The 26939-nt window shown below is 40.3% G+C and overlaps 1 protein-coding gene across 1 annotated transcript in view; it reads left to right on the top strand.

The window, feature by feature from the left end:
- Positions 1 to 2781: 2781 nt before the first annotated feature.
- The window catches only part of morgue (modifier of rpr and grim, ubiquitously expressed), a 51719-nt gene continuing 27561 nt past the window's right edge, over positions 2782 to 26939 (top strand). The window contains exons 1-4 of the mRNA XM_067145220.2: positions 2782 to 3178; positions 3412 to 3540; positions 14728 to 14950; positions 19833 to 20022. Of these exons, the coding sequence (XP_067001321.2) occupies positions 3011 to 3178; positions 3412 to 3540; positions 14728 to 14950; positions 19833 to 20022 (710 nt within the window). The 5' untranslated portion in view covers positions 2782 to 3010. The remainder of the gene's footprint in view (positions 3179 to 3411; positions 3541 to 14727; positions 14951 to 19832; positions 20023 to 26939) is intronic.

Here is a 26939-nt window from a genome sequence, read left to right as displayed (position 1 = left end):
TAACATCCCAATCCTGATTTGTAGTCCGGTCTAGTTCTATGTAGTAAGCCGTCGTGATGGATTTCACAGACTTACTTGTGTCCCATTGCTTTGTGTCCTGTCTTGATAAGGCATTCCTATTAACCTAAAAAGTGACTAATTTAATCATTTCTCGATGTGAAATAGTCCCATTAAAAAGGCATCTTCCCTTTTGTTGTGCACTTATTTAAGTTGGCACCTTTGATAGCATATGCTTAATCCCAACGAGCTAGAATAACATAGAGAGGCGTAAGCGCTGCCTGGGTGAACCTAATAGAATGAACGTCCGCCATGTTTCCTGTTGTCACACAAGCAAGGAGGCATGGCCTTTAAATGACGAAAAGTGTAGAAAATGCGCATTTTATAATCGCTGGGGGAGAATTAAAGTCCGTTGCCGAAAGCTTGAAGCATGAAAGCGAATACCGCCACTTCATCATATTGCGGCACGAGGCCAACATCACGATCAGCTGATTGTAGGGTAGTTCGAAATCATCGCACAGTGACATACGAATATTCCTCGAAATCGGAACAAGAGCGTTACCCTGCTTGGCTGTTGTGCTTAAGCGTAAATTAGAATAAAAACGATGGACATAAATATTTATGACAGGAAACCTTAAAATTTTAGGGACCTATAATAGGTTACAACCTCATTCTGTTAATATTTTTAAAATTATTGCATTCTCATGAGTACTGTGTTCCTTTCTTAATCTGTTTACCCTCCCGGGTTGGTTTTTCCCACGGACTCAGCGACGGATCCCACCTCTACCACTTCAAGGACAGTGTTCTGGAGCGTGAGACATTGGGTCGGGGGATACAACTGTGAGGGAGGGCTGCACCTGCTATGCTGAACAGGGGCCTTGTGGGGGGGAGAAGGAAGCGGCCGTGGCCTTAAGTTAGGTACCATCCCGGCATTTGCCTGGAGGAGAAGTGGGAAACCACGGAAAATCACTTCGAGGATGGCTGAGGTGGGAGTCGAACCCACTTCTACTCAGTTGACCTCCCCAGGCTGATAGAATCCCGTTACAGCCCTCATGCCCCTTTTCAAATTTCGTGGCGGAGCTGGGAATCGAACCCGGGCTTCCAGGGCTGGCAGCTGCTCACGCTAACCAGTGCACCGCAGAGGCGGCCCATGAATACTTTACCACAATAATCGTTTAGTGTAATTATTTATTATAATATAGAGGGGATATCATGTTTCACCCATTACCATATCATACTGGGATTACTAGCTTGAAAGTTGTCCATTATGAAGTGTGACGTAGTTTTAAAAACCAAGGCAACAGACATCTACAATAAAGGCTGTAAGTTATACATTTCAAAAATAGCAGTTATTAAATTAATTTCGTATGGCTATTTCTAGCCGGGTGGAGCCCTTGTAAGGCAGACCCTCTAATGAGGGTGGGCGGCATCTGCCATGTGTAGGTAACTGCGTGTTATTGTGGTGGAGGATAGTGTTATGTGTGGTGTGTGAGTTGCAGGGATGTTGGGGACAGCACAAACACCCAGCCCCCGAGCCACTGGAATTAACCAATTAAGGTTAAAATCCCCGACCCGGCCGAGAATCGAACCCGGGACCCTCTGAGCCGAAGGCCAGTACGCTGACCATTCAGCCAACGAGTCGGACAAAAATAGCAGTAAAATGCTGTATTTATCATACTTGGTGTACGTTTGAACGAAAAAAGTGATTTTTTTTTTTTGTGGTAACGTTTTCTTAGTGGTGGGGCATTCCATTTCCTTTATTTGTAAAGGTGAATGAAAATTAAATAGGGCTGGAAATGTACAGAGCATAAGCAACTGAATTGAGTGGGATACCATTTATCTCTTTTCGCCCTCACAACGCATTGTTCAGTTAATTCATTGTTCTTTAAACGAAATCTGAAACAAAATTCGACAAATAATTACCGTGGCTATCCGTACTTTCGCTAAGTAAACAATAAAATGGATTTAATTACAAACAGAAATTACAAAAAGGAATCTCGGCTATAATTCAGTAATACTTACTTAAAGTACGATATATCCTTGGTTTTATTACTCCGATTAGTACAACCATACGCTGAGCTTACGGCTGGCATTCTTGAAAGCGAGAATCTATCTTTTCACTTCTTAAAACTTAGGGAATTAAATTGGCATGCACGATCTCCCTGTCACCTCAACATATGCTCTCGCGCCAATTCGCTTTGTTTTGACAACCGTTAACATGGCTGCCCCTTATCAACTTGCTTCAAGGAGGGGAGCGCTGATGTCAGGTATACAGCCCCTCTATGATATTCTAGCTCGTTGCTTAATCCACTAACCTGTGACTGCTCATTCTATCCTCTTTGGACTGAACAGCCACTGCCTGCGCGATACGCACCCAACGGTGGCGCCATTTTGATGTAGATCGAGCAGGCTGTGCTAAAAACGATATATTTCTCTTAGATAATCCTTGCGTAGAAGACGAAGAAAATTAAGTACAAGGTGCGTGAAGATATAGTACCTTGTGTCCATGTGCTTACTCCTAAGTCCATTACCCTTACACCCACAAGATATAGATTTTCACCCATACCAATGATCTTTGTACTAAAGTACTTTCTGAATAATCCTATGGTTCCATCCATACATGATAATAAACAAGAGGTTCACAGTTTTCCCAGCTCTAACACCTGTGAGATGACGTGTTTATTAGTCACCATTACTGTTTCTGAGTGTTCGGAAGTGTTTAATTTATAAAGTATTGGAACTGTGTGTTAGTTAAATACAGAGCCCAACCAAATATTAAGAGGTAGAAGAAGAAGACAAGTTGCAGGTGTGTGTGTTGGATCATCGCTATTCGCTGTCTCCTGTGTTGTTGGAAGACGCCGAGTCACGGCATTCACTTTGCGTATGCTGGAATTTGATTGTGCGATTTTGTGAAACGTCAAAAAAGGATAATCCTTATATATATGACACTATCATTCGAAGTTATAATTTATATTCGTAAGATACAATTTCTGTGGTTATAGTACTAAAAAATATGGCAGCAAAATTAGTTTTGTCGGATGTTGCTATTGCTGGTGGTAGTGAAAATGCAGGTTACTTCCAGTCACATGGAGAAGACGAAGATGTAACAGCAGTCTGTCGTGCTCCATCTTGTGCCAACGTGAATGGATTAGAAACTTTCTCTGAAGATTTTGAATATACGGTAAGCTAAACCTTGTGTGCTAACCTTATAAGTTGTTTTAAAATTTCAGTGTCAGTAGTTAAAAATGTACGTGTGTTGAATGACATTATTAAAACAAATGGTAGCCTATTAACATTAATGCAAGGCCTTTCTTGACCAGGTGGGTTATGCGGTGTCCAGTTCGAGTTGACCGTGGGAATTGTTTGCATGGATCAGATTGTGTATAACTTTCACGTACTTCAATATTGTTTCAGCATTCATCATGTTACCTTTGCAATGGATATTATGGTCCTTGCTTTGAAGAACCTGTGTGTGCTACTTGCCATGCATTCCTGTTTCCAGAGGATCTCAGCTATACAGAAGCAGTGCCCCTATTTAGTGAGGTATTCTTTCCTTTTTGTTTTTTGGATGTTAGATTCTAGTGATGGGTAGCTCGTGAATGAGTCGTTCAAAATCAATGCTTCACTTCTATGAAGTGTGAACTAACCACTCAATTTCAATGAACTGGTAGTTCAAACAATTCAGAGTTCTCAAACTTCATATCATTCACAACTCATTAGATTCGTCGGTCGCTCGCTCACTCTCCCTCTTCCCTCCTCTGACTAGCTACGTTATTCATTTCGTCCTTTACTCCCAGTCCCATCCTACATGTCAACCGTGCAATTGCACCATTAAAGATATATACGAAGACACTGACAATCAGACAGAGTGAGCACAGCAGATATGCAAATAAAATGCTTGCTTTGTGAATCTGGAAGTAAAAAATGCGCTGAATCCACACCCAAAAGAGTATCTTCCTTGCAGGAGTGTTCATCTCTTACACAACACTTCATTAATTAAACAAAACTGCACTTGGGGAATAGACTAATTAAATAATAAATCAAAATGAACAGACTTAACATTTTTAAACACCTGAAGCTGGAATTGTCTCTCCTAGCGTGATTTAAGTACGACGATACAGCTCTTCCACTAGCTTCTCGGCCATCTGTTTCACATCACGGCGAATTTCAGAGTTATTGGCAAATCTGCAACACCATCTTTTCAATGACCGAATGAGGAGTATAACTTTTGACACAGTGACCAGTCTACCACTGCTCATTTTCTCAGTACAATCTTTGAAATCTTTCAACTCTGCGCAGGCTTGTAATGTCGTCTGCAGAAGCGGTTGTATTGAAAATGGATGGGTGGACTTGAATTAAAACCGAGAGCTACTTGTTAGTGACAGCACACTATATGAAAGGTGGTGGTGGTGGTGGTGATTATTGTTTTAAGAGGAAGTACAACTAGGCAACCATCCTCTATTAAAACTACTCATAGAGAAAAAACTGCAGGGATCCGACACTTCAAAAAATGAAGGTATCGGGCAAAGGAAAACAAAGGCCACGAAGGGCGTGAAAATGAAGGACTCCCTAGGGCTCGAGTGCTCTAATAACGTCGGGGTCGGAAAAGAACACGAGTAGACCAAGGGAGGTCGGATAGGGTAGATGAAAGTGAGGAGCCTGGCACAAGTAAGTGGAAGCAATGCCAGGACTCAGCTAAGGGCCCCATAGTCGCCAACCCACGCTACAAAGTTCAGAGCCCCTGGTGCCCCTTCTAGTCGCTTCTTACGACAGGCAGGGGGATACCGTGGGTGTTATTCTACCGCCCCCACCCACAGGATGATAACTATATAAAAGAATCATCAAGGTCGATAAATAGATATTTATGGCAGTGGTAGTCATATTCATTCTACGGTATTTCGGGTTGACTTTTAAGATGAAAAATGTTATGATATGATGAATAACGTTGGTAACCCTGGTGTTTTCTGCCAGAGTACAGCTAAAACAGGTATCACGTGGCAGATAAAGACACTGTCTTATAAATTGAACCGAATGGTTCACTTGTAAGTCCAGAAAACCTTCGTCCTCCAGGCAATCGTATGCCTTCCAACAATCACTGATGATGATAGTTCCTGGCAAAACCCATTCCTGAATGACTGCCAGCAAGCTATCCTTATCACGTCTTTGAACAGGCACAACAAAAAATGGGGTTGAATCCCATAAGTTAAGATTACAAAAATACAAAAACAAAATACGCATATGTAGGCCTACACATACCGGTATTTAAAAAGTTAAAATATTTAACACATGGAGTAATGGTCTTGTGGATTTGAGTTCCAAAAATGAGACTATAGCTGGTGACGGAATTCATGTAACGTGATATTTAAAGATAATTCAGTGTAGCTGCATTCATTTTAACACTTAATCAAATGAAAGTGACAAAATGTCATTATCTAATAATTTCGCAAGAGCTAAAATTAATTAATTGTTGAGGTACATGCCGACTACTGTATAAATAAATAAAGGGTTCAATTTTCTGTAAGTTATTATATGAAGGATATCCTGATGTTTTGAAAAGCAAGTTGCATCCATCCATAAGGGCGTTAATGGGGTATATGTAAAAGAAACAAAAAATAAATTTTAATACAAATTGATGTAAAAGTTATGGGAATGCAGGCAGAAAAAGAAAGGAAAACTTACCCTTCAAGGTTGCTGTGGGTACACCTAGCACAGCTGTCAGTGTCGACAGTAGCTTTGAACTTGTGGCATGGCAGAGAAGGAGAATGCGGGGGGAGCTGTGAGATTGAGGGAAGAGAGCGGGGAAAGTTAGAAGGGGAAGGAGAGGAAAGAGGGGGAACTGTTTGGAGGACCATTTGTATGGCCCGTATCCAAATTTTGGTATAGTGCTTATATTAGAACCCCTTTCATCTGAAATAAAGTGTGGGTGAAGCCACTTCGGTTGACACGCTTTTCGGATTACACATCCTGGTAAATACACTGACTGACAGAGCAAATGCAACACCAAGAAGGAGTGGTTCGAAAGGAATGAAAGTTGGGGAAAAAACAGAGACGGCACGGACGAATAATTGATGTTTATTTCAAACCGATATGCAGGTTACACAATGCGCACGGCATCGACTCAGTAGGATGTAGGACCACCGCGAGCGGCGATGCACGCAGAAACACGTCGAGTTACAGAGTCAATAAGAGTGCGGATGGTGTCCTGAGGGATGGTTCTCCATTCTCTGTCAACCATTTGCCACAGTTGGTCGTCCGTACGAGGCTGGGGCAGAGTTTGCAAACGGCGTCCAATGAGATCCCACACGTGTTCGACTGGTGAGAGATCCGGAGAGTACGCTGGCCACGGAAGCATCTGTACACCTCGTAGAGCCTGTTGGGAGATGCGAGCAGTGTGTGGGCGGGCATTATCGTGCTGAAACAGAGCATTGGGCAGCCCCTGAAGGTACGGGAGTGCCACCGGCCGCAGCACATGCTGCACGTCGCGGTGGGCATTTAACGTGCCTTGAATACGCACTAGAGGTGACGTGGAATCATACGCAGTAGCGCCCCAAACCATGATGCCGCGTTGTCTAGCGGTAGGGCGCCCCACAGTTACTGCCGGATTTGACCTTTCTCCACGCCGACGCCACACTCGTCTGCGGTGACTATCACTGACAGAACAGAAGCGTGACTCATCGGAGAACACGAACACGACGTTCCGCCATTCCCTCATCCAAGTCGCTCTAGCCCGGCACCATGCCAGGCGTGCACGTCTATGCTGTGGAGTCAATGGTAGTCTTCTGATCGGACGCCGGGAGTGCAGGCCTCCTTCAACCAATCGACGGGAAATTGTTCTGGTCAATATTGGAACAGCCAGGGTGTCTTGCACATGCTGAAGAATGGCGGTTGACGTGGCGTGCGGGGCTGCCACCGCTTGGCGGCGGATGCGCCGATCCTCGCGTGCTGACGTCGCTCGGGCTGCGCCTGGACCCCTCGCATGTGCCACATGTCCCTGCGCCAACCATCTTCGCCACAGGCGCTGCACCGTGGACACATCCCTATGGGTATCGGCTGCGATTTGACGAAGCGACCAACCTGCCCTTCTCAGCCCGATCACCATACCCCTCGTAAAGTCGTCTGTCTGCTGGAAATGCCTCCGTTGACGGCGGCCTGGCATTCTTAGCTATACACGTGTCCTGTGGCACATGACAACACGTTCTACAATGACTGTCGGCTGAGAAATCACGGTACTAAGTGGGCCATTCGCCAACGCCGTGTCCCATTTATCGTTCGCTACGTGCGCAGCACAGCGGCGCATTTCACATCATGAGCATACCTCAGTGACGTCAGTCTACCCTGCAATTGGCATAAAGTTCTGACCACTCTTTCTTGGTGTTGCATTTGCTCTGTCAGTCAGTGTATTTTCAGAAGTTAAATGTCGAAATAAAAATGCATAAACTTCGTTACGCAAAGGTGCATACTGTATATTAAAATGTTTACATAATGTCACTCATTGTATAAAATCAGTGATTTTCTTCTGAATTTTCTTGGTGCAGCGCTTCGTGCAGCTATGTCGCGCCACCATTTAATCAACAATACATCAGCTTGTGTAGATTCATATCTTTGTTCAACAAAGCGCAAAGCAATTTGAAATAATGAAATAATTTCTTTTGTTACTATCGAACTGAATACTGTATACAGTAATTTTATTACAGTACTGTTATTAAAGGGTTTGGTACTGTATTTTAATAAAAAAGCGAAATCAGTCTTACCTTCAATCTATTAAGTCCATCATCTGCTGTAACTTGATTCTCAGAACTGCTGTTGTCAAGGTCGGAGTTATCTGCTTCATTCCTTGGCAGTAACACGGAATCCACTATTTCTTGGTCTGTTAGATCAAGTTCAGCATTATCTGATTGTAACCACTCGTTCACCTCCTGCCGGTGAACATTCTCACACCCTGCAATTTGTTTCACCATCTCTTGCAGGTTTTCATCATTTTCCTTGTCTTCCAAAAATATCCCTTCATATAGTTTGTTCCACGAATTACAAAGAGTCACTGATGTAATCTTTTCCCAGGATTGGGCATACCAATAAATCACATGTTTCATGTTCATTAGATTTCAACAAATCCGCTAGACTTTTACCGGAAAATCCACAATCGCTCAGAAAAAATCATAGCAAAAACGCACAATAATGGTATTTGAATGCTTCTGGAACACCCTGATCCATGAGTTGAACTAAGCTTCTCGCTTTAGGGGGCAGAAACCGAACATCATCACCGCTTTCCAACTTCCCTGGGTGTGCTGGGGCATTGTCAATCAACATCAATGCTTTTCTGAGCAATCCTTTAGACTTAGAAAAATATTCAATGTTTGGTACAAACTTTCGAAAGAACCATTCTTTGAAAAGTTGCGACGACATCCGGGCACTTTTTTGAGCTCTATAATAAAGTGGTAAAGCATTGGTGGCAATATTTTTAAGAGCTCTAGGGTTTGCACCACCCAAGGTACACAGACAACAATGAACACACAAGGAATGGCAAAATGAACATAAGGCACAAATATACTTACGGTACCTTGGTGGCAGCAGTATAAAACATTCAACGTGGAGGACCCAGAAGATTAAGGAATAAAGGACTGTATCTTAAATACCACTTGAGAGGTTGCCAGGTCAATATCGCTAACTACCAAATAAGAGATAATTTAAAATGTAAATAAGATGTTTACTTAAAGAGAAAAAAATTCATAGTATTTATAATTAAATATTTCTTTTTTTTAAAGTAATAAATGAAGGATAAATAAGTTGCTTTCAAAATAATGACCTACTCAATAAATAAATGAATGAAATTCATAATAATTTACAGTGGAATTAAATTAAGGGACCAATAAAATAAATAAATAAATTATTAAATCGCTAAATTATACTAAGTTAAATCAGTTGCTTGAACTATAATGCAGAAAAGGTTTGCAAGCTTGTAAATATTTATTATGAACAGATACCCATTTAAAATATTTAATTTTAAGTTTTAAGGTATACCTTTGTTATTAAAATTCTGGCCGGTAACTATGAACCTGGTTAAACAAGGTTTCAACCTTCCTTAAGTCAATCTATAGACATTACCAACTCTCTGACCAATACACACAAACCCAAAATATGTCAGAATCAGTAGCAATATTACCAATAAATTGATAGATGAACCAAATGTTAATTAGCAATTAACAGAAAAATATTCCCCGAACCAATATAACAAAGATAAGAAGAAAACATATCTAGGTAAGAATAAGACATGTGAGCGTTGATCACAATCAAATTTAAGAACTGGCAAATAATATTCACTTCTATGAGCGAGGAGTTACCAAAAATAATAATTTTATTACATGAATGATAAGTTCAAATAATTAGATTTGACATTTCCTATGTGTAATAATTTTACAGCAGACCAGGATGGTCTTTATAAATTTAAATACGAGGTGGCCTTGGAATCACGACAATAACCGCGGAAGGACCGTCACGAAAGGAATTACATTTCAAAAAATCACAAGGTTGGAATATCACACGAAATATTCAACACAATAGGCAGATTGGGAAAATAGACGGGAAGAGAAACACTCCAAGAAAGAAAATAAAAATAACAATAATGCACGCTATAAATTAAATGACATTTCTCTCACATGAAAAATTTTCACGATACTGATTTAGTTTATCAGTCGGTTACTAAATTTTCAAATACCGGATAGAGAGTCTTGATTCAGTTTTCACAATATTGGCGAAAACCCAAGATAGGCCTAAAATTTGATTTTGTTACAAAAGTTGACTTGTAAAGTCTTGTCAATGTTGTTGAAAATTCCATAATGACGGTTGTAATTAATGTTTCTTCCGAATAATTAACTGAAATAGATGATGCTCCAAAACAATTTTGAATGAATATTTACTTACATGCCGGTGGTTTCATATCCGATTTAATGTAATCCACTTTCACACACTTACATAGTTGACATTTTAGTGGTAGTATGCCTGCTTGCACCACAGGCGGTGATGAAGACACTCACATGTAGAAACAAAAAATCACTTAAGTATAAAATTATCATCACTAGGAGAACTCAACCAAATTTAAAAAGTATTAAGGCATGGCCTCAGTCTCAATTTAGTCTATCCGGGACTATTTAACTCCATTCCGGCTGCCTTTCAAAATGTCTTCCAAGGAACACCGCTAGTTGCGTCCTTCTTTGTAGACGGCTACTTCACATCTCGCTCGCTGTGAGCAGAGAGCTGCACACCGCATAGTTCGAGAGAGATCTGCGTACGCGCGCACAATCGATTTGCTTATTGAGCGAATGAGGAAAGATCGAAGCTATTGACGTAATAATTGCAGCTTACACATTTAAATAGGCATAGTTCTGTCTCACAAATTAATGGCAATTCAAACAATAGATGATGGTTGGAGATGAAATGAAATGGCGTATGGCTTTTAGTGCCGGGAGTGTCCGAAGACATGTTCGGCTTGCCAGGTCTTTCGATTTGACTCCCGTAGGTGACGTGCGCGTCATGAGGAGGATGAAATGATGGTGAATACGACACATACACCCAGTCCCCGTGGCAGAGAAATTGACCAGTGGTGGTTAAAATTCTCGACCCTGCCGGGAATCGAACCCAGGACCCCTGTGACCAAAGGCCAGCACGCTAATCATTTAGGCATGGAGCCGGACATAGTTGGAGATAACCTCCCCATACACAATAAATATGTCCAATTATTTAGGGTAGCTTTAGTTCATGTAGCAGGTTGTTTTTATTTCCCTATGCACGGTAGTGGCAGCCTATGAATACGTGACGTATTAGAAAATTTTTTTGTGACCTGGTGCAGATTTTTCTTTTATTGATGCTAAGGATGTTTTTGGAAACATTTTAAATTATAACAGAGTTTCGTCAGCATTATATACCCAATCCTTTGCCAGTCCTTCACTGATCTTTTCAAATTCTGTTTTAAAAACAACAGCCAGCAGGTCCGCGGAAAGCTTATCGCCACTTAGATGTAATTGACATATGCCATATCTATTTTTAAATCTACATAGCCATCCTGAACTAGCCTTGAAGTCCTTTCCATCATCCCCTAACTTTGTAGCCAATAATTTAGCCTTATCTTGAATTATAGCACCGAATAACAGTATTCTTTTTTCACGTTGTTGTGTAAACCAAAGAAATACCGCTTCGTTTACCTTATCATACCCACCCTTTTTCATAGTTCTGCGGTTTGGTATCTTAGAAGAATGCTCAATTAATTCAGATTTTGTCTTTACCCAATCCACCACTGTTGACACACCAACTCCATAATCCGCAGTAACATTTTGCAATATCGCCCCATTTTCTATCTCTCTCACCGCTTTGATTTTTTTCGATGTTTACAACAACACATTTTCATTTAGTTGACATTATTCAATAAGTACGCATTTGCTGCTGTACTTTTAACACAACTGATTACTGTATACTCTACCTTGCTACTGCAATTTCCAAAGAACCCAGTCCAGATGCCTGGGACAGCGTTGGTAGGATAAGAATAATATAAGATACAGTATTGTTATGAGCAGGTAGTTCATGTTGCAGTGGGATAAGTAAAGCATTGGAACTACAGTATAGAACTGCAAGGCCAGTGGAACGATGTTGGGTGAAAGAAAAAATGGAGATGGGTCGCTGGAATTCCCTGGTTTCCTAACAGAAGCTGCAGTATAGTCTGAGCAGTAAACAAGATGAAACTCCCGCAACTGAAGCAACGTTAACCACAGTCTGCATAATCTCCATGACAATACAGTAATAATAATAATAATTGTTCCGAGGTATCTGTGGAACAGCAGAGGTGAAAGAAGGTGCGGGCTGGAATAGGTCTCAACTACAGAATTGAAGTTCATTTAAAACTTTAACAAAGGTTATATTTTCTTTTCAAAATCAACAAATAGCAGATAACAACATTCAACAATTTCCACTTGGTGAAATAACAACGAAAGGCAGGTACAAAATAATTTTTCCCGTTCAGGGGTTTTTTACCAGGTTTTGGGCTTCGAGCCCCATACTCACAATCTTTGAGCGATTAGCTCAACTTTACCAAGTTACCAAATGAACAAAGGGGCAGAAAATCCCATCGTGCCAAGGAGCACTAGCTCCTAATTACAATGTTAAGGAAAAGAGCGTACCCGCTCTCATTTTTACAAGCCTCTCAAAGGCCAGAACAAACTTCACTTCTATCTGCCCTCAAGGCACACAAGGAAACAGGGGTAATTAATACCCAACCTACGGGGCCTTCACATGAAAAAAACAAAACATCAGGTTAAGTTACTGGCCCGAAGCAAAGGGGATGGAGGCGTAATTTGCACTCCTACACAAAGTTTTTGTCTTAAAACCTATGTGGCGCTAGGCCGATAATACAGGGGCTAATCCCAAGCTAGGGAGGTGACCCGTATGAAAAAACTTTACTACATTAAAGGAGAGAAGAACGGTTATGAAAACGTAATCACCTCCATTTCAAAATGAAGGGGAGTTCGAGAGGGTGAAGCACTCTCTATCCCCGCTTTACAGTGAAAGATATTTGTAGAATTTACTTAGACAGAAAAGGAATTTACATTTTAAAAAGAAGGGTTACATATTAAAGGATTCGAACCTTCTCCGAGAGTTAAACTGCTGAGCTAGCAAGAAATAAAGATGTTAACAGGCCATTACCTTGTTGGAGATCTGTTGCCCGAAGAAAGAGGCGCTTCCCGCCCCCTGCTACATATCCACACACTAAGAAAGATGTTACTGAAGTGGCCCCGAGACAAGAAAATCAGCAGTTTTTATACCCTCGTGGAAAGTTCGAGACCTTTCATGAATGATAACAACCCGCCCACAAACTTTTATTGGATACAGAAAAAACTACTACACAAGACGAGGAAGAAATTGGAGGAAAATTAATTACAGAAATTCCTGATTGGCTACATTCAAAACAGGCAGAAAGAAAGGATTTATATTGCCAACCCACAAATGACAGAATAAAATTTAGTAAAGACAAAACTTATGAATACAAACTTTCTTCAGGAGAGTACATTCCTTTACACCAGAGTGCGTAATCATAGTTTTTGGTAGAGACATCTGTTAGAGAATGTCCAAACTTCTTGATACGGAGCAAACAAACAAATCGAAATAGACACAGTTCAGAACACTTCAAAATTACCAAATTTACAGTAGTGACGTCTTCCGAGAAACGTTGAGTTAATACAGTTTGTTAAAGTTCAGGCTTTCTCCTGTAGGGGAGTTTCAACTGGCGCAATATTTGAACTAGCGCGTTGAGGTGTACCGCCCGGTACAATAATAATACCTGCTTGTTGAAGAAAAATGGAGTATGGTTAAGAGGCAGGCACGCTACCCCTACACCATGGGGCTGGCACTTAAAAAGGGAATTTATAATTTTGAATGTGTCATCCAGAAAATTAGAGACAGTAAAATTGACTGTTCCCAATGCGTATGATACAATGATTCAACCAGTAAAAAGGTCATATGCAGATACATGCATCTCCAAGAAACTGGCAGCCAAGGAAATTTGCGATACAATTATTCTCCAGGCCGGGGAACATTTTCAATTCGCCAATCATCTTCTTGTGGCAAATTTTGTTTCATGCCAATAGTTCTGAAAAATATGAAAGGCAGTTCCCATTTGTTACCTTGAAGAAAGTGTGTGAAGTTTATCCTTTTGTTGAGCAAAATAAACTAAAAACAAAACTGGAAATTCAGTATATGGGAGTAGATTTTTGTTCTGTGTCCGGTGCTGTACACCTTCAATTTTTGCTTCAAAATAACGTAGGGACCACATTTAGTGAAATACTAAAATTACTGAAACTGATCATAACAGTGCCTATGACAACATCGGAAGCTGAACGTTGTTTTTCAACGTTGAAGGTGATAAAGACTTTCTTATGTAGTTCAATGAGTGAGGAAAGACTGACCGCTCTTGCAGTGCTCTCGATTGAGAAGGAATTATTGATATGGAGGGTTTGAATGAATCTGTCATAGACAAGTATGCTGCAATGAAAGACAGAAGAATGGACTTCATGTACAAGCAGTCTGCATAGGTATTGAAATTATTGTTGCATGATTTATAATGTAGTTTGTAGCTTTCTTGACTAGATCCATAAGCTGTGTTTTGATTTTCAATATAGAACCCCTTGAGTCGAAAGCCACCAGCCACCACTGGTAACAACGTACATAAATTAGGCCTTTACGCATAGTGGTTTGCAGGACATTCAGTTATGGAGAAGAAGAAAGCTAGACAGTTTATAGATGATAAAAAATTAAAGTTTATTGAGAAAGTGAATGCTAAACTACACATGAAATGTGTGCAAATCGCCCAGATGTTGGACTTATCTGCGACAACTTTAAACATAATTGTAAGCGATGTGTATAGTTCGCATTTGTAAGAACATTTTTCCATGATGTTTTACTATGTTGAGCTCTTAAAATGTATTATTTCTTCATTTCATTAATTATAACTGTAAACACTTGTTTCTTTGTTTTTGTTGTAATTATTTTTATGTTTAAACCTAACCTTAAATTTAACAGCAAATTTGCTTTTCATTTTGTAGCACATTCCCTCCTTATGACATTTTTTTCGGTCCGCACAAAAACGTCCTAACCAGTTTTTGCCGTATATCCTTCTGTATTATATTGCCTATACAGTAATAATAATTTGTATGGATTTTTAATACATCTGAACCTATTATTATATTTCAGAAAACAGATGACGGAGATTCAGGCAATGATGAACCAACGGATCTGTATTATGCTCTGGACCGTCGTCCTAGCCAACATCCTCCAGCACCTTCACGGCCACCACCGGCTCCTGTTCCTGCTCCACCTAGACTGGAGAGTTTGTCGCAAAGGCTTGAACTCCTGAGCAGTCCACGCCAGCCAGATGATGTAAATCCAGGAGTGGTGGAATGTTTACCTCCAGAAGGTGAGTTACTTTTTTTTCCTGTTCATTTTCAAGCTGCCAATGGGAAGCAGACTGCATAATTAATATGAGACTCCAACTCTCTCCCTAACTGGCATTGATGTAGTGAACTCTGAAACAGGTTTTATAGGCAGTAGATCATCTTGAACTTAGGATAGTGCAGATTTTTCATGACTATAGTCATTGTAGTTTTGATCACTGTGAAATTTACTATCAGGACTTTGTCCCATTCATCCTGCCTGTTGGAAGAGGCAACTAAAAGGAGTCCGAGATGCTCTTAACTTGGGGAGGTTGGTAAACATCGAGCCCTTGGTTGAGCCCCGACATTGCTTCCACTTACTTGTGCCAGGCTCCTCACTATCCTACCTCCCTTGGTCAACCCTTGTTCTTATCTGACCGCGACTGTATTGCAGTATTCAATGTCTATGGAGTCTTTCATTTTCACGCCTTTCGTGGCCCTTGTCTTTCTTTCCCTGATACTGGCATTTTTCAAAGTGTCGGATCCCTTCCGTAATTCTTTCTGATTGGTGTTAATAGAGGATGGTTGCCCTGCTGTACTTCATCTTAAAACAATAAGCACCACCACCACCATCATCACTATTAGTCTCATTACTTTTACTGTATTTACTCGCATATTAGACCTCTTTTTTCCTCACTTTTACAGACAAAAAAAAAAAAAAGAGAGGGGGGGGGGGTCCAATATGGGATAACCTCAAATTTTGTGCAGTGCACACATGACTTCTAGGCTATACTGGCTACTTTTGATGGAAGGCAGTATTTCTAAATGTAAAAAGACAATAAATGGATAATAATATTTTAGGCCTAGGCCTATAAAGTAAATAATTATAGTTATTTTTAATTACTATTATATCATGTCATTCGTTACATCTCATTAATTCCTCTGATGAGGTTGACGTCAGGAAGGGCATACGGTCGTAAAAACTTGCTACGAAAATTTGTCTTGCTTCATACTCAGGTCTGCAGAGAAAAGGGATGAGGGTTCGTATTATGCAATATTGATACAAAATAACTTAATAGCCAGTTATTTTTCTCTGTGAGTTGAGCAGTAGGCTCAGTAGGTGTTGAGGAAGAATAAGAACACCATTTAACTTCAATTTCTTTCATTCTTCTCTTATTCCACTATTCCTCTTCCTCTTAATTTATTCTATCTTTTCTTTAAAAAAACAAAAAACAAAACACCTTCATTTCGGTTCTTCTCATTCATACTCAACTCCTGCCTTGTGCCGATTTCGACTACTTCAATCAAGACCTGAGTTTTTTACGTTAAAAAAAATTGCGCACTGTGCATATACGTTTTCATTTGTTTCCGGTATTGCGCTTTTTACTATTTTTTCTCTTCACAATTGTTTTTTCACGTCAACTGTTCTAAGAATTCTATAGGAGTACAATTACTTACTCAATTATATTGAATTGTATTATATTTATCTATATACTTACTTTCCCGCGACCGAGGAAAATTACTGGACCGTCAAGCTATTCTCCATTTTATTTTGGGCATTTGAAACGACAGTGCCTGATATTAAATGCATCACGCTGATCACCGGGAGCTGGCAAGTTGCTTCAATGGATCTACTCATCTTCAACTCCTGCACGATTATGGATCTTCATACGTGTTCGATTGTGATGTGACTTTATGCCTGACAATATTTAAAAACTGGCTCATTTAACCGTTCTCCGCTATTCGTGAACATTGTGGGACTTTGCCTAGTGCTGCGTGTGCTATGCTACCGCTCAGAGAATTGTGCATTGTTTTCTTTTGAGTGATTTGCATTTTACTTCTTCCAAGTTTTACAGTATCTACCCCCATTTCATTTTTATATCGCCTCTTCTACTGATCCTATGCATTGTTTTTCGTCTTAATCGGCTGATGATGACCTAGACTAGGGTCGAAACCGGTAACATTTCTACCAATTATTAAATGGGAATGTAATAATTTCTTATTCTTTTGTATTGAATAGGTTGAATCTCTTTATCAATTATTTCAATTTTAACTGTAGTAGCATATTATGCATGTGTATATCACAGATATCTGTTCCTGAGATATCCTGGCTTTGTCTTTTTGCTAGCCAATGTCCCCCCACACCTCATCACCCCCCTCACCAAGGAAGCGGCGGAGAGTTTACCTTGCTGGGAGATGCATTTCAGACAAGTATCCAGTCATGGACTTTGCTCAGCTGGCATGATTTGAAAGTCGGTATGAGTTACCAAGAGCTTCGAGATTGATAAGGGACTCCAAAAATTAGGTAGTTTAATCTGATATAAGCCTGAGGTTGGAGGTTCATTGCTCCATTGCACTATACCAGAAACCGTTACTGTTTTATACTCTATACGGTCCAGAGGTTGTTTTACCACAGGACAAAGTGCATTGACATGCAGTACTAGATAGAAACATAATACTGTATGTTGCTTGTTGTATTAAGAGCAAAGTTTATCAAATTTAATTTTTGAAAAGTTCTGACATAGTTGTGGCCTAGAACCTGTAAATACTGTAGGATATTAACCTCATTACACCATTCTAGATAATAGGACAAAACATGCTCAACCTGTTCATCAAAATCATCATACTACTACTTCCTCTTCTTCCGTACACTTGATTGTCCACTTTATAATTTCTCCACATCCTGCTAAATTTCCATGTAATTTTTCAGTAACTTTCTCTTGTAAGTGCTGGAGAAGACAGATTCGAAACAGATTTTTTTTTCAACTAGCTTATTGATTCTGTTAAGCCATGCTTAGGGGAGAGAGATTTATTAAAGAAATAAATCGTCCGTCCTCCAGTGAGGGTGACCATTTGGATCCAGAATACAGTTTCAATTTCAGTGGAGTTTAAAAATATCAAGAAATGAAGATTTAATCGTTGAAGCTGTTATCTTCTTTTTTCCCGGGGTTAGTGGGGGAGAAATGTCAATCACGTTCACAGGTACAGATGGAAGTGAATGATTTGCAGAGAGTCCCTCAGTATCTGTATTACTATTTTTTCTAAGTCTCAGAATGGAACTTTCAAATTTTGTAGGAAGTTCGATGTCTGACTAGGGAGGGCGCCTCTTGCTCCGAATAGCAGGCCTCTGACAATCCACCGATTGATAGGTATTTTATACTTAGATGAAAGGTAAGGCAAGCATGGAATATAAATAGCTTGCTTTTCTAGGTCCACATCCTGAGCCTGATCCAGGTCCCTTTCAAAGCGAATGGTGGGATCTAAGACCATCGCTTTCATGTCCTCTCTGTTGATGGCTACGATGTCCGCCCTCTGATTAGAGCCATCGGTAGAGATGCAGTGAACCTCCTCGTGCACCTCCCATCCACGCTGTCTCAAGCCTTGAGCAATCGACGATCTTACGCGGTGGTGGCGGTGGTTGCGCATTAGTTCAGTGCTCTGGCAGAATCCCAGCACATGTCCAAGGGTTTCTGTCTCGTTGCAGCCATTTTGGCGGCAACGGGTTGTGTTGAATGACCTACCGGGAACCGACTTGACTGCGGTGGGGTTGCATGTCATCTTCACTGCATTCATGCATTCAGAGGAGGACAGAGGTGATTTATGAAGTCATCCAGGAGTTTGCTTTCGGGCAGTCTGAATATAACACTACTCCTTTTCCTTTATGTGGTAGTACCCTTTCTTTGTGGCTATATGATGCAACCAACATAAACCATCAGTGGTAGTTTTGTGCTTCATGGGCAAATTGGGGACATTGTCCATTGAACGTGGTTAAGGAGGTATATTAACCCTTCCAGTACATCTTGCCATCTTTTTCAAAGATCCCTTCTTTGGCAATTTGGCATTGATCTTACTACTTGAACTCACAAGTACAATTTGAAAATTACTGTTAGATTCAACTGTCTCTGTTTTCATTTTATCTTTGCTGCTCTGCAAGCTTTCCAATCTGGTGCAAGCATGTGCTGCATCTCTGAAAAAGCAGTTGCCCTCTCTTCTTCTGATGATGTTACAAACGTTCCGTTGCATCCATCTCTATTTATGCATCTCCATGACATACCTGTTGTAAGTTTTCTGTGTTTCATGATTATAAAACCCATATATATTATAACCGTTCCGCTTTAATGCTTGAAATAAATCATGGAATGTCACTTGTGATGTAAGTTGTGCGAAGTTGCTTAGGAAACATACAAATATTAGAAATACTACTCCTTTTAATGTCAGACTTGTTAATTTTGTGTGAAAGAATGTCCCAGTGACACATTTCTTTTGTGAGACAAATTGTTCCAGTAACATATTTTTTGTGTGTGATGAAACATCCGTGGTGTGAGTTTTCAGGTATGAAAAATCCAGAAACAGGTTATGATTGCTAAAGTTGTGTTTACCCTACTTTTATTATTTATGGATGATCAAACATGTACCCAGCCTTTTATACAAGAAAATTAAAATAGTAGCCTTTTGCCTTTCAGACTTGTATTTTATTTAATATTCAAGGTGTTACTTAATATTGTTAAAGACTAAAATATAGGACTAGTTTTAGATTATTTGGTCTGCTCATCGACTGAGCGAGTTGGGCGTGCGGTTAGGGGCAGGCAGCTTTGAGCTTGCATTTGGGAGATAGTTCGAACCCCACTGTCAACAGCCCATGGTTTTCAATTTTCTGACGAGGCAAATGCTGGGGTTGTACCTTATTAAGGCCACGGCCACTTCCTTTCCTATCCTATGGTCGCCGTAAGACCTATCTATTTTGGTGTGACATAAAGCTAATTATAAAAAAGAGTCTGCTCGTCATTTATTTTAGTTCATATTTATATCTAGTAATGTGAAGAATTAGAGTCAGGATCTTATTATATTTGCCATTTTGCATTGATTTCATTTCACATATGTTATCAGTGATAATCTTCTTTAATGAGCTTATATTATTTTTTCTAGTTCTGTTGGCGGTGTTCTCCTACCTAGATGACATATCACTGTGGAGTGTGGGGAATGTGTGCAAGCGGTGGAGGCACTTAGTCCGCACACATGTGGCCTGTGATCAATGGCGTACCTACACAGTGCAACGCTGGCCTCTGTTTAAGCCTCTCTGTGCAGTTTCTGACTGGTTCAAAATATATACACAATTGTAAGTGTGAATTACTATTACTAAATTCTTCTTGGTACAAATGGGCCTACTTTGGACCACACTTGTTCAACTGTTGGGCTGTGATCTTTGCCCAGTATTGGTGCATTTTCTGCCAGTGTAACTTCTTTCTTTCATCTATCCAGGGGGTACCTTTCTTCTGGGGATTTTCCTGAAATCCATGGGATTCTTTCAGGGTATGTCGTACAGACAGTCTATCTTGGAGATCTGATATTCCCAGTTCTTTAATGTCCTTCTCAGTTTTGTTACGTAGAAGTATATTTACTTGATATATCAAATACTGATTTACAGAAAATCCAGGCAATGTGTTAGTAATATATATACCAGGCCAAGCAGAGTGCAGCGAGGTGATTTGTAGGGAAAATTACACCAGCCAAGTCATACCGAAGGGGCGTACCACTCCCCCAACTTAAGCGATTAAGCAACACCAAGCAATTAGAATGAGTATCCAAGGCATCAGCAGAGCAACGCAGAGATAGTTTACTGGGCCTTTTTCCCAAGGGTATTGCGTGGTAGGTGCATATAAAACAAAAAAAAACAAAAAAAGGGAGGGGGGAGAGATACAAAAATGACAACCCAAACAAACAAGTTTTAAATAACAGGTTGTATTGTAGGAGCATTAAAAGTTAACATCTTTACAAATTGAAGAAAAATAATCTTTGGTATATTCATATGAAAGTAAAGATGGCAATGATAAACAATCGAAGTACAAGTCATAACATTGAACTTCAGAAAGGCAAAGGTTGGGAGATATTGAATGAAAATCCTAAAATACAGGGTGGAAATACCTAGAAATTTATAACAACGAAAATGTAACAATTAAAGAAGTAAGGTATGTCCGCAAAAACCTCAAGGTGGATACGTAGAAATGAGATAATCATAGAACAAGAGCCTATTCCGCTTAATAAACACTATTCCATTTGAGAGAAGCAACACGCAGACCGTTGCACAGGCAATGAGAAAAGGCACAATCCAACTCACAGACCACTTACAATTATGAAAGGCATATAAATTGGTATTAATAGTAAAAGGGGGAAAGGGGGGGACGACGACAGATAAGGAGGAAAATACCCAAGAGGAGGAAAAGGAAATAGAGAATATTAAAAAAAAAAAAAAAGGTGAGGATGAGAAAACAGGTAGAGATTAGGCTGCAATATCCATTTTCATATCGATGACATTTCACGCTCACTAACAACACGCAGACTAAGTTCCATATCACTTGTAAAGTTCGCCAATCCATGACTCCTTTTTCTTCACTATTAGATAAAAAACCACTAGATGTTGAAGTTTGTCCAACAAATTTCGTAGTGCCCAGACTGGGCGAAAGTTCAGAATCAATAACAACAGTAATGCCAGAGAGGCAAGAAAGTGAAGAAAATGAAAGGCATAATAACACGTCTGCTCACCTGGCTCGAAGAAAATATTGAGGTAGAACAGACAGGATAAAATCAGCACGGATCAGCCGTGTGAGGAAGTTCCTGTTCCCACTGTTTTTACAAACACAATCCACACCTGATCGCCGATCGAAAGGGAGCGGCGAGTTATATAGGCAAGCGAAGCACATGCTGGAAAGTACTAGAAACAGATGACGTAATGATGTGCCGGTGAGGGAGGCGAGAGAGCAAGCAGTACTGGATGGGGCGAGCAAGCAGACGGAACAATGGCGGACCAGTACGATGTTTAGAGCAGCTGGACAACGAAATATGCAAAAGGTAAGAGCAATGTCTGTCTGCCAAGTTGTACAAATCTTCTTGTACTGCCAGAAGATGAACAGGCAGTTGGCCAGTCTTTTGGGAGGCAGTTTTACTATATGGCCATAGAATGCTACTCTCCCTTTCCCAGCACAATCAGAGAGACTTTCTGTGTGTTAGTAGAGCTCGGAATTGTGCCGACTACGAAATTCTTCATCTTCCTTTACCGGACCTAAGATCTTCCTGAGAATTCTCCTCTCTCCGACTTCCAGTTTCTCCATCAGACTTCAGTTCAGTGATAGTCATTCCATGGCATACAGAGCTTCTGGTCGAATGACTGACATGTAGTGCTTCAGTTTCAGATTGTGTGGTAGACATTTTTTGTTATAAGTGTTCTCTGTCAGTCGATAGGCTAGTTCCAGCTTGTTGACTCTCATGCATAATGATGCTCTTTCTGAGAAATACGGTTCAATTCATTCACCGAGATACTTTGATTTATCAGTCGTCTCTATTTTCCCCCATTCAAGTAGTATCTTTCTCATAGCTTCTTTGATGTTGGTGAAGAACTCTGTTTTCTCCAATGACACTTGAAGATACACTTTGGCTGCCTGTCTTCTGAGGCAATTGGTCTGTATTGTTGCTGTATCCAGCGATTTGGCAATCGGTGCCATGTTGTCAGCAAAGGCCAGGCAATCTACAACCGGCCCTTCCTTATGACCCAGGTATATCCCACTCTGGATACCCAAGTTGGTCATTTCTTTGCGCCATTCTCTTGCAACCTTTTCAAGGACACAGTTGAAGAGAAGTGGGAAAGTCCAACCCATTGTCTCGGCCTGTTTTTATCTCGGAGCTTTCAGATACCACACCTCTAAATGTAACCTTGGAATGGGTATTAGTCAAGGTTTCTAGAATGAGCCTGTGGGTTTTGTTGTCTAATCCTGGTTCCTGGAGAATTTTATTAAGTGTATGTCTATCAGCGGAGTTGTAGGCCTTCCGAAAATCAACGAAGGTGACGACCACCTTGTGGTTTCTCATTTTGGAGTATGCAAGTACAGTTTTAAGGTTGAGGATGTTCCCAAAGCCTCCCTGATATTCTCTAAGTTGACTGTCCAGTTGACACTCTGCCTGTGTTAGTAACGCCTTGGAAAATATCTTGCATGTTACCGTGATGAGAGAAATCTCACAGTAGTTGTTGAGGTCAGTAAAGCCCTTTCTTTTGAAGGTGATGAATTAGAGCTGAGGTCCAATCAGGTGGTGATTTCTCTTTTTTCCAGATGTTCCGTATGATTTCAGTGAGCTTGCCCATGGCATTGCTTCCAGCACATTTCCAGAGTTCACCAACAATGGAGTCCTCTCCAGCTGCCTTATTATTCTTAAGAAGTTGAATGATTTCACAAACTTCTTACGGTAAAGGAGGCAGCAGGTCTGGGTTTGGTGTGGTTTGTTTGTAATCAAAATCTTTGCTGTGTGGATCACGATTAAGTTCTTAAAGTACTGGACAAAAAGGTGGCAGTTGTCCTTGTCGTGAAAGTCAGGTTGCCCTGTGAGTCTCTGAAATGAAGACTTGGTGGAGTGTATTTTCCAAGTGTCTGCTTGAAAGTTTTGGAGAAAACTGTATTTATTTTTAACGAAGCTCTCTTCGATTTACATTAGTTGGTTATGTGTGAAGGCCCATTGGGTTCCTCGGATTATCTTGGAAGTTTCCTTTGTTCTAGAAAGTCCCCCCAATTGTCCTTGGTCTTTTTGGAGCTCCATTTCATCCAGGCAGTCTGTCTTTGAGCTATTGTGTTGTCAGTCTTCAGTCCACTATGGATGTTACCTTCTTCTAGTAAGAAGGGCGAGCTCACTGGCCGCCATGACAAGACCTTCTTTTAGTGGTTCCCAATTGTTAAGATCTGCATTGTTCGGTCTTTGACCTCTTGATAGTTTTCAAGTCGCTCTAAATCAAATCTAACCCTCTTGGAGGTTCTGTGTAATCTATTGCTCCTAGGCTGAAGTCTCAGTATAATCTTCGAGAGGTAGTGGTCGGAGTCCAGATTGGCACTTCTTAATACCGTCATGTTTTGTATTTCCTTTTGGGATTTTCTTGAGATGGCCACATGACCTGGCTGGAATTCACCCAGGTTGGTGTTAAGAGAGATCCAAGTCTTCTGTTTTCTTGGCAGATGTTTAAAGGCTGTAGATTTCATGACCAATCCGAAAGTCCTGCACAATTCTGTCAGTTGTTCTCCGGTTCGTTTATGCGCCGGAAAGTTGCTGACTATGATTCTGTATTTTTTCTCTCTTCCCATTTGGGCATTGAAATTGCCAGGCAGTATGATGGTATGTTTATCTGGAATTTTGGAGAGAATATTTTCTAGGTCTTCCCAGTATTCGTCAATTCTGTCCAGGTAGTGCTTGTTATCCTCGTTGATTGGGGCATGTGCATTGACTAAAGTGTAGCCCTTGTTAGCACATTTGAGAATGGATACACGACTGCTTGGGGAGGTAAAATCAGTGACTGAATCCAGTGTTTCGTGGCTGATTATAAATTCTGTACCTAAGCGAGGTACATTCATTACCCGCTGATCCACTTTTCCTTTTAGGATTCTGTTCCATTCTTACTCTAAAGCACAGCGAATCTGGTTTCCTGTACTGCTGTCAGTATTATGTTATGCCGTGTTAGTGAGTTGGTCAGATGTTTCAGTGTACCTACTTTGGGCAGTGAATTAGCATCAAATGTTGCGAAGAAACTTTGCCGTCTTGCTCTGAATTTACATCCAAGGATTTCAGGATGCTCTGACTTATCCTTAAAGCATGTTGGTGCAGACTCTTCAGAATCCGAAGGTTTGCTAACGTCGCCATGGGCAATGGTGGATTGGTTGCCACCTGGGGTAATGCATTTAGCAAAATTTTCTTCTATGTTCGGTTGATCATTCTTCATGGGGCAGTGACAAATCACTGTTCAAGGTACTACCCACGTTGTTAGCTTGAGAGGCTTATTAGTCGGGGTTGTCACCCGTAGACAGGTTGCCTTTGCTGTGGTTAGGGAGCTCTGTCTACTCCACCTTCGCTAGGGGCTAACCTCTGAGCCTGAGGGATATAATTACTCAGCCTTAGTTGGGAAGGGCTGCCAGTTCTGCTGTACCAATGGTCGTTACCTCTGCCTTCACTGTAGTTGAGGTTTACACAGGCAATATTGTGGTAGTATGTAGAAAAAAGATGCTAGATAATAGGATATGGATGCATGCAGATGAAAGCAATACAAAACCATTACGCCCATTGTAATGCACCCAGAAGTATTAAAATTATTATTATTATTATTATTATTATTATTATTGTTATTATTATTATTATTATTATTTTAAATTATTATTATTATTAATCCATTTATCTTGCTAGTTTCTGCTGGGGTGGGATATTTATGGCACCATCTTCCGCTATCCAACCACCATTGTTCCAACTTAATTGTGTTCCAATTCACGTTTCCTCTAATTATACTATTCTTCATCGTTTCAGTCACTTTAGTCCGGGTCTCCCTCTTGCTCTTCCTCCTCCTCCTCCTCCTCCTCCTCCTCCTCCTCCTCCTCCTCCTCCTCCTCCTCCTATCTGGATCTTTGGCATTCTTCCCTCTTCTATCCTCTAAACATGTCCAAACCATGCAAGTTTATCCCTCTCCATTCTGTTGCAAAGTTTTTCCACTCAGATTTCCTTCCTGATGTCCTCATTTTTACTCCGTCATTTCTTGTCTTTCACTGGTCTGGATTTTATTCTCCTGTCTTTTTGTCAGTGTCCAGATCTCTGCTGCACATGCCAATATTGGGCAGTAGTATGTCTTATATCAGCACCTCTCTACACTTCGTTAATATTTCCTTCCTCCACACCATGTTTCTCACACTGGTAGAATGCATTTGCCTGTTGAATCCTTTTATGGATCTCCACTGTCCAGTCCTGCATCCTGAATCAGTTTGCCTCCCAAGTACTTGAAGCGTTCGTTACAGCATCATTTTACTGTATTACTCCTTTACTGCAGTAATTTGGCACTGATTTTTCTTTCCAAATAAGACCAACAGGTCCTGCTGCTTTATCATCTCCCCACACAATTCATCTGATCCATCTATCAACATTGTCAAGGTCATTTTTCTGTCGGTCACAATCCTGTATCTTCTTTATTACTGTACTCTATACAGTATAACATGTGCAAAAAGCTGTATCTGCGATTCCAGTTCTTTACCCTGTCATTTACATATGAATCGGTAGTTGCATAAAGAACATTAGTCCAAAAAGGTACATTTTACTAGAGAAGCATAAAACAATATGGCATCTAAATGGCAATTGTTAGAGTGCCTTCTGTTAGTTAAATAATAAGCTCCTGTATTTGGCTACTTTCTCCAAGAAGATCAACATGATATAGTTTACTATTGCTGTTTAACTTCTTCAATGTTTGTCCCACCTGGTAGCAGATTGACTACATCCTTGTGAGACAACGGAATCTCAAAGATGTTCTAGACACAAAAGTTGTTCTTTATGAAACTGTTGTAATGCAACATTGACCAGTTATCTGTAAGCTGCACATAAAGTTTCCAAGAGCTAAATACTTAGCCAGAATTGGACCAAAAGGAATCAAATGTTGGCTATTGCTGCTTTACAGATTGTTAAATTTATTGACTCATGTTGTTATTACAGGATATAAATTTTGATATGAACTTTTACACGGTTAATTTGCGATCATACAGAAAACCATCTTATTATCATTGTTCAGCTTTCTTAACAATAGTAGCTATTTACAAAATTTTAATTTGAATTGGAGTATATTTGAAAGATTTGTATAATAATGATAAATTAATGGAAGCAATGAAGCAGAAGTGTGCAGAAAATAAGAGAGTGGCAGGTTTATGTTTCAATTATGTGTAAAATATTCAGATTCCAAAGACAACAGTACAGAAAGCATTTTATCTATGCCAGTTCATGATTAGTGCATTCTGTCACAGACCTAAATAGTAATAAGTCAAAATTTCATGTATACCATGAAGGTACTGCCCACAAAGGGCCCAATGAAGTTTGCCTTGTTTTGTTTGTTGATTACTTCAAAACAGACATGCCAGAGTGTGAACTGAATTTATTCCTCATAGACGTTCTGTTCAGTAAGAATAATACCATTGCCAGGGTAATGAACTGTTTCATAAGTGTCAGGAGGTCTAGAGATGTTTCCTAACACTCTTCTATGCA

This window comes from Anabrus simplex, chromosome 4 (assembly GCF_040414725.1).
Source record: "Anabrus simplex isolate iqAnaSimp1 chromosome 4, ASM4041472v1, whole genome shotgun sequence".
Classification (NCBI taxonomy): domain Eukaryota; kingdom Metazoa; phylum Arthropoda; class Insecta; order Orthoptera; family Tettigoniidae; genus Anabrus; species Anabrus simplex.
This window is presented reverse-complemented; position numbering and strand designations above follow the sequence as displayed.